The sequence below is a fragment of the Oryctolagus cuniculus genome, chromosome 6 (genome assembly GCF_051225735.1).
Source record: "Oryctolagus cuniculus isolate XC-2025 breed Fujian yellow rabbit chromosome 6, ASM5122573v1, whole genome shotgun sequence".
NCBI lineage: Eukaryota > Metazoa > Chordata > Mammalia > Lagomorpha > Leporidae > Oryctolagus > Oryctolagus cuniculus.
The window spans coordinates 22,612,885-22,621,779 of record NC_142872.1 but is presented as its reverse complement, the minus strand read 5'-3'; the positions used below and the strand labels follow the sequence as shown (position 1 = coordinate 22,621,779).

Sequence of the window (8,895 nt, the reverse complement as noted above, 5' to 3'; positions counted from 1 at the left end):
CTTCCTGTCCAGCTTCCTGCTAATGCGCACCCTGCGAGCCGGCAGCCATGGCTCAGCACTTGGGTCTCTGCCACCTATAGGGCAGACTGGGACGGCGCTCCATCCAGGCCTCAGCCTGGTCCAGCCCTGGCTGTTTCGGTCATTAGGAGAGTGAGTATGGTATGCAGGTGTTGCAAGGGGCAGCTTAACCTGCAGGCCCCGATGCCTAAGCCTTCACAGGAGTTTCTACCACCTGGGCTCCAGGGTTACTGATCCTGAACTCTTGTTTCACCTGCCAGCTCACAGTGCGCCCTTCTGAAACCCCAAGACTCTGCTGGCCGAGTTCAAGGGACCCCAGTGCAGATCGTCTTTCTACAGGTCACGCCCGTGTCTGTGAACCCCATGACGCCGTCAGGCCTCTCCCTCAGCACAGAAAATCTCTAATACTTAATTCTGTCTCCCGCCTCCTCAGCCACGCAGATCGCTGCAATTATTGCCTCCCACGGCTTTTCCTGCAGAGGCAGAAGATTCCATTTGCATTTTAAAATAATTTCTGCAGACTAGCTGGAGCTCTCGGGAGGGGTCAGCTCCGGGGCCTACATTTATCCGCAGGTCCTGGCTACAGTTTCCTTGTGTGGTAGACTTCTGCGCTTCGCACAGCAATCCAAGTTCCTTAATTATTTCAGTGCTTGGAAGAGAAGAATGAGGGAGGGAGGAAGAATTAAGCAGACATACAGAAAATACAGTGGCAAAAGCTGCAGAGCCTTTAGGGGAAGTAAATCTCACCAAAGCAGAATAAAATGGGATGTTTATTTCATTGCTTAAATCAAAACATTCCATGAATGATTGCCTTTAGTAAATTCAACTCACTGATTATTTGAGGGAAGTCCCATCACTGAGCTATAAAAACTGTGTGATACCACTAATGACATGCAAATGTAATTTGCAAAAGCAGAGAATTATCACAATACAATATGAAAAAGGTTGGCTGAACAAACACATTCCACATCTTTGAAACAAACAAACAAAAAGAGCCATAGTAAGTAGACGGTGCAGGCCCTGGAAAACCGCAGCAGTGCCCACACACCACCAGGCTGTGCAGATGGGGACCGGGGGGGGGGGGGGGGGGAGCTGCCCCAGCCGGGCTACCCAGAGAAGATTCTGCATTTGTGGTTTCTCAGTAAACTGTTTTCAAAAAATGCAAATAAGGTACTTTGTTTGTACAGGACTTGCATATACAACACCTGCTCCTCAGTTAATGTGTGACTGTTGCATCAGGTACTGTTCTGAAGCCAAGACAGGTTTTCTGATTATCCACCCACTGTACCCAAAGGGCTCCAGCCTGGGAAACCACGGATTCAGAAACACAGCACGGAGGTGCACTTCACAAACACGTCACCATTTTTAAACGTTAAATATCCAGGTCAAAGTCAAAGAGCCACCCAGCATTTACACTGCACGATCAAGACAAGCACAGAGCAAAAGCAGCTGCTAAAAAGTCTCTCCTCCGCGCCTGGGCCAATCGCCGATACTGGGCATTCACAGTACAGCCGAAACTCACTACATTCGTAAGGGTCACGGGGTTATTCCGTGTTCAAGATCTTTCCAGAATCTTGATCACCTAAAATGAGGTAGATAAACTTTTCAGAGTTTTGTTGGTTGGGACTAATTTCCTTTAGATCTCTGTACTTTTTTATTTTTTAATAGAATTCCAAAATACTTAGCAAAAGATGGAAAATGAGCACTTTGCCTAAAAATGAAAAAATATAATTCCACAGGTTCTTAGGAAAGTTACTTTACCTCATTTTAATTTAAAAACAGAGTAAAACCATCCAGTTACAAAAGCCCCTTCACACGGAAAGCGGCCAGCGCGCCCCCGCCGGGCAGTGCGCCGCCGCGAGCCCTCGGGGCCAGGCCAGCTGCTGCCCCGTGCCCCTTGCCCGAAGCTCAAGTGTCCTCCAGAGTCCAGCGCCGGCTGCTGGCTTCCTCACAGGGAGCCGCTCCCGGCGACGCCGGCCGTCGGGGGCAACAGGCTGTGGCGGGCGGAGCTGTGCGGCCGCCGGCCCGTGGCGCTCACTCAAGCCGTGGCCACGGCGGCCGTCAGGTGGCGGGGGGCACGCCGGGCACCAGGCCAGCCAGGGGCCCCAGCGGGGGTCGGCGAGGGGCTTCCGAGAAGGCCGGCAGCGCGCCCCGGACCTTGGTCTTCTTGCGGGGCGCCATGGGCGAGGCGCCCAAGAACCTGCTGAAGGAGCTCGACTTCCTCAAGCCGCGGGCCAGGTCCTGGAGCATCAGGTCGTCGGCCAGGACGCCCAGGAAGGCGCTGGTGGTGGAGCTGAGGATGGTGGCGGCCACCTGCACCGGACGCCGCGGCGCCAGGCCGCCCCCTCCGCCCCCGAGGGCGTCGAGCTCGGCGCCGCGCAGGCCCGGCTCGCCCAGCAGGCGGCGCAGCGCGTACGAGGAGCCGGGCCGCAGGTACTGGTAGGCGCGCCGCCCGCTGTGGTCGCGCACGTGCACCTGCGCGCCGAGGCGCACGACGAGCAGCACGGCGGCGTCCTCGTGGCCGTGCAGCGCGGCAAGGTGCAGCGGCGTGTAGCCGCCGTGCGAGCGCGCGTTCACGTCGACGGGCGCGCCCCCGCGCCGCGCCGCCTCCACCAGCTGCAGCGCCATCTCGCGGTCGCCGCTCTTGGCGGCCCAGTGCAGGGCCGTGAAGCCGGACATGAAGTCGCGCTTGGCCGCCAGGCCGCGGTCGCGCAGCAGCAGCCCGTGCAGCTGGTGGGTCCAGCGGCCGCCGGCCGCCCGCACCAGCCACTCGTGCTCGGCCGGCTCCAGGGGCACGGCGGAGGGCGGCGGCGGCGCGGCGGGCGCCTCCTCGGTGTCGGGGCTCAGCAGGCGGGGGCCGGCGCGCGACAGGCGTCGCAGGTGCGGGGAGCGGCCCGGACCCAGGCCCAGGCCGAGGCCCAGGCCGGTCTCCTCCACCGACAGCCTCCTCAGCAGCAGCGGGGAGCTGCGCGGGCTCGGCTCCTCCGACAGCTGCCGGCGCAGGCCCTGCTCCTCGGCCCGGACGCGGAGCGCGGCGGGGCCCGGCACGCAGCGCACCGGCAGCATGCAGGGCTTCGGCGGCGGCGGCCCCGGGGCTGGGTCCGGCGCCGGTGCACAGGGCGAGGCGACCTCGGGCAGCCTCGCAGACGGCGGGGCCGCGTCCACGCAGACTGCCTCCGAGGACCGGGCCAGCTCAAAGGCTGGCACCCGGGGCTCTGCGGGGCCCTCGGGCTTGCGGGCCAGGCCGCTAGGCAGCTCCATAGTGGGCGAGGTGGGCTCGCTGGCCGGGACCCCCGGGGCATCCTGCGGCGCGCTCTGCCCGGCCGGGTCCTCCGGGGGCTCCTGGATCTGCAGCGCGGGGCCCGAGGAAGCGGCCTCGGGCGCGGAGCTGTCCCCCGGGGCAGCGGCGGCCGGCGGCGGCGGTGCTGCGGGGCCGGGGGGCAGCGGCTCGGGCCCCGCCGGTCGCCGCGGCTTCTTCCTCAGCACCACGAACTTGACGCCGTCGAGCTCCTTGACCACGGCCACGTCGTTGACGAACTGCTTGAAGCGGTCCCTGCGCGCGGCGCGGCCGCGCGGGTCGCCAGCCTCCAGCAGCGGCCGGAAGCGGCTCAGCAGCTCCGAGTTGCGCACCTGCCCGCCGCGCTCCTGCAGGAAGCCAAGCACCGCCGCCTGGCTCACCCCGGCGGCCGCGGCGGCCGCGGCGGCGGCCAGCGCCATGGCCGGAGCCTGCCCGTGGTGCGGGAGCGCGGGGTGCCGCCGGGGCGCGTCCCCGAGGCTGGACTTCGGTCAGGGGCCGGGCCGTCGGCGGGCTCGGGCAGCCGGGGGCCGCGGCCAGCGCCCGCCGCGCGGGGCCCCCAGGCCTCTGCCTGCCTGCTCCGTCCAGCGGGCGCGGGGCTCCATCACCCGCGGGTGACGACTGCGTCGGGCGCGGCGGAGGGAGCGGGGGCGGGCGTTAAAGGCGCCGCGCCGCTGCGGGGCTCGCGGTTGCTAGGTGGGCGAGGCGTGCGTGCGCGCGTGAGCTGTAAGTAGCGGCTGCCCACCGAGGACGACGGGTCGTGATGAACAGCAGTGGTGTTCCAGAGCGAACAGCGCTGCCTCTCCGGTTTGCTCGAGCGTTCCTGCAGGCAGGATGGAGTGATGCTTCCACGCAGGGCTTGGGGGATAAAACCAGGGGAAACATGGGAGCTGAAATCGCCGCTCGCGGTTTCAGATGCTTCTATGCTCCCTCCTGCCCACACACGCGCGTGTACGTATTCATGCTTTTAAATAAGAACGCAAACTTGGAACAACGCTATGCTTGAGTTTTTTTTTTTTTTTTTTTTTAAAGCAGACAGGGAGCCCCTGTCCACTGGTTCATTCTCCAAGTGCCCACAGCGCTGGGAATCGGGGGTGGACCGAAGCTGGGCAGAGGAACTCAGTCCAGGTCTCCTGCGTCTGTGGTTGGGGCCCGACTACTTGACCCTCCAGGGGTCTGCATCAGCAGGGATCCCAGGGAATGGGGGTGCGGGAGTCCTAAACCCCAGGCTTAACCCCAAGGCCAACCTCCTGCCCCTTGCTGCGTGTTCTAAGCCTCACTTACTAGAAAAGTACTGACTGAGCACAACCTCGGTGCCGGGACCTCCTCAGGCTGACAGATGAGCGAGAAAGGTGAAAACCCTCACCTAGTGGAGCGCTTACATTGGGGGAGACAGAAATAGCGTGGTGATGCGCTTGATGGGTCCTGTGGGAAGCGGGAGGGACAGGTGGTCAGGGAGGGGCCTGGCCCGAGGGTGACAGTTAAGCGGGGATTGGAAGGAGAAGAGCTTTCTCAGGGGGACCGCAAGGGCGCAGGCGGGATCCACTTCTTGGTAGGCAAGGTCGTTAGACGAACGTCAGCTAGAACCAGAGGCGCTGTGCAGTGATGCTCAGACAAGACTCGCGTCGGCACTCCGAATCCTGGCTGCACCTTAGGGGTTGCTTGATCTCCCTGCACCTCAGTTTTCTTGTCTGTAAGTGGGGAACAGAGTCCCGACCTGCTCAGGGGCTTGTAAGGATTAAATGGGTTACAAACAACATCTTTCCGGTGATGAGTAGTGCAGGCACTCCCGTTACGACTCCCTAGAAAGGATAACAGTAAAATGCAAAGGGTTCCACTCTGGCCAGTGCCGGTTCCCAGAGCAATTTCTGTCTCCAGCACTGTGCCCAGGACAAATGCGAATGAAATTTTGCCCCTTTGGCCTGTGCCGCGGCTCACTAGGCTAATCCTCCGCCTTGCGGCGCCGGCACACCAGGTTCTAGTCCTGGTCGGGGCGCCGGATTCTGTCCCGGTTGCCCCTCTTCCAGGCCAGCTCTCTGCTGTGGCCCGGGAGTGCAGTGGAGGATGGCCCAAGTACTTGGGCCCTGCATCCCAAGGGAGACCAGGAGAAGCACCTGGCTCCTGGCTTCGGATCAGCGCGGTGCGCCAGCCACAGCGGCCACTGGAGGGTGAACCAACGGCAAAGGAAGACCTTTCTCTCTGTCTCTCTCTCTCTCACTGTCCACTCTGCCTGTCAAAAAAAAAAAAAAAAAAAAAAAAAAAAAAGAAGAAGAAGAAATTTTGCCCCTTTATTTTGTGAGCATTTGCCCCAACGACAATAGCTATTTCTCACAAGTACGCAGTTTTTAATGATAGCATTGAAGAAATGTAGTGTCACACTTTGTTTTCTGATTTTGGGTTGTCTATATTATTTCTGTATTTTAAAGCTTATGGATGTTGCTGCTTAGATATAAAATTTTGTGGGGCCAGGGCTGTGGCATAGCAGGTAAAGTCACTGCCTGCAGTGCCAGCATCCCATAGGGACACTGGTTCCAGTTCCAGCTGTTCCACTTCCGATTCAACACTCTGCTATGGCCTGGGAAAGCAGTGGAAGATGGCCCGAGGCCTTGTGCCCTGCACCTGTGTGGGAACCTGGAGGAAGCTCCTGGCTCCTGGCTTTGGATCGGTGGAGCTCTGGCTATTTCGGCCATATGGGATCCCGGCACCGCAGGCAGAGGATTAACCTGTGCCACAGCACCAGCCCCTAGCAGTATCTTAAAGTGTCATTCTGAAACACAAAAATGTTTATCTTAAATTTACATTTATTATAGTGAAGGTAGAACTTTTTCCCTCCTATATATTTGGATTTGTTCTTTTGTGAACTGTTATTTCTCCTTTGACCCATTTATTGGTGTTTTTCTTGTAGTTTTCATGTAGTTACCCATTCTCTGTTAGATGTCATACTTACCCAGGGTGTCGTTTGTCTTTTAATATTTGTTTTCTGATGACACCTTCATTTTTAGGTAACTGGTTTTTTAAAAAAGATTTTATTTATTTGAGAGGTAGAGTTACAGACAGTGAGAGGTAGAGACAGAGAGAAAGGTCTTCCTTCCATTGGTTCACTCCCCAAATGGCCGCTATGGCTGGAGCTACACAGATCTAAAGCCAGGAGCCAGGAGCTTCTTCCTGGTCTCCCATGCGGATGCAGGGGCCCAAGGACTTGGGCCATCCTCCGCTGTCCTCCCAGGCCACAGTAGAGAGCTGGATTGGAAGAGGGGCAGCCAGGGCTAGAACCGGTGCCCATATGGAATCCAGTGCCACAGGCAAAGGATTAACCTACTGCGCCACGGTGCCAGCCCCCAGTAACTGATTTTTAACTATGAATGTTACCTCTTTAGCTTAAGAATATAAGTACAAAATGAGAAAGCATAGCTCCCATTGAAAGGAGCACTTTCAGGATCAGTGTATCCTGTGCTGTTCAGCGGAGTGATAACCTCAGAATGAAAGCAATGCCCTTGGAAGCAGTCCTTGTGTTTTTAATGCACAGTGATCCTACAGTCAGCTGTCAGTTCTTTCTACGTATTATCCCTTTTTAAGCCCGCACCAAGCCCCAGCCCTGCAAAGCCTTCTGCAGCCGCCTGTGGTGTGTGGTGCTCTGTGCTTCCGTGAATTACTGAATATATTTAGGCGTAGAGCACTGACTGAGCCAGGTGCTCTGGGAGAAGACATAACTACCTTGGAAGAGCCAGTTGCTTAGTGGGGGAGAGAAAAATACACAATTATTTGTTACACAGCTAATGAAACGAATGTTCCAGGTGCTTACCAGAAGGTTGATTCTAAGGACAGAGGGCAGATTGTGAGGAGGGCTGGGCTAAGGCTGGAGGGGGACTGTGGAGCTGGGTCCAGAGTAAAGAGTCTGGTGTGTTTGCAGTTTAGGGTGTGTGCTGGGATACGGAGAGAGATAGTGTCGGCCAAGTCGCAGGGTGTGGGTGGACAACCTTATTAAATGCTCATTTGAACTTTATCCTGTTTGCCATTGAAAGCTTCCTTTGTTTTTAAAAAGTAGCTTTAATAGTTTCTGATTATAAAATTAATAATGTTATTTTCCCAATTCTCAAATAGTTTCCAAAAACAAGAAAACAAGTCTCATGTTAGAGAGCCATTCTTAAAGTTCCTGGGTTTGTACTATGAGTTTTTCTCCACGTCTCCTTAAACATACACATGACCATGTACTCCACTCTGTGCAGGTTAGACACACTGTTTCATGGGCCATGCAGCTTCAGTGGCGGCTGTGACAGTGCTGGTGCAGCGAATGGTTGGAGGGGGGCCATGATACGTGGAGCCAGGTTGGCGAGCTGGGTGCCAGGTGGTCCTGTGTTTCAGAGATACTTATAATGCAGAAGTTGCAGTATATTGCCTTTTCATTTTTCAATGTCACATTCTCCCTGTTGCAACTGTTATTTCAGTAACTACATTTTGTATTTTAATTTTCTTGATTTTTCAGGGCAAATTGCTAGGATCCTTGAATTCACCTCCTTGATCTTAGAGCTAGTGGAGGCATCAGTCAGTTTGGGCTTTGGTTCCTGCTCCCTCTCTCCAAGGCAAGGAGGGAGAGGACCCCCTCTCCTGTTAGAGATTTGTGTGGGTTGAACTCGTTTTGACTGATCACTAGGACCAAACGATTCAGTACTGATTGAATAGGAGTTGCTGGTACAAGCAAAATTTATTGACAGTGCTTAACAGGCTTCAGGGGCTGAGCTATACAAAGAAACTTGTCCAAGGTCACAGTGAATAATTGGTTGAACCTGCACTTGAACCCCAGGCTGTCTGCTTGTGCTCATTTTCCAAGCAAAGTTAGATCACCAATTATTTAAAATCGATGTTTTGAACATTGAGTAAGTAAAGTCAGGAAAAACTCCTACAAATCAAGCTTCAACCTTTCTGCTTGTGCATCTGAACCCGGGCTGCTTTTTTACTATTTTAAGTGTTTAGCTTCTAGTTTGAGCAAACGTTAGGGCAAGCCTGCCAATGACATCCAGTTCCCCAGGCTGCTTTTTAATGTTGCTGCCGGAAAGCCCACAGAATCAATTCTCCCAGTGACCCAGCAGTTTGCTCATAAACGTTGGGAAAATCAAAGATAAAATGCATATCCCTCACAAGGGTAAAACTCCACCATGTGACTCAAACATACAGAAGGTCATGGTAAGGTTGTCAGTTCTTAGTGTCTTTGGTTTGGAGAAAGAGTAGAGACCCTCTGTGATTTTAAAAGGCACATTGAATACTCACAAAGTTAAAAACTCTCTAGGCCGGCGCCGTGGCTCAATAGGCTAATCCTCCACCTTGTGGCGCCGGCACACGGGGTTCTAGTCCCGGTCGGGGCGCCGGATTCTGTCCCGGTTGCCCCTCTTCCAGGCCAGCTCTCTGCTATGGCCAGGGAGTGCAGTGGAGGATGGCCCAGGTGCTTGGGCCCTGCACCCCATGGGAGACCAGGAAAAGCACCTGGATCCTGGCTCCTGCCATCGGATCAGCGCGGTGCGCCGGCTGCAGCGGCGGCCATTGGAGGGTGAACCAACGGCAAAGGAAGACCTTTCTCTCTGTCTCTC

At 56.1% G+C, this 8,895-nt stretch overlaps 1 protein-coding gene across 1 annotated transcript; it reads right to left on the bottom strand.

Annotated features, from left to right (window-relative positions):
- Positions 1-771: 771 nt before the first annotated feature.
- SOWAHA (sosondowah ankyrin repeat domain family member A) lies at positions 772-3,867 on the bottom strand. Its single transcript, XM_008254998.5, has one exon. The coding sequence runs from the start codon at positions 3,733-3,735 to the stop codon at positions 2,080-2,082; it is 1,656 nt and encodes a 551-aa protein (XP_008253220.3). The 5' UTR covers positions 3,736-3,867; the 3' UTR covers positions 772-2,079.
- Positions 3,868-8,895: the final 5,028 nt, after the last annotated feature.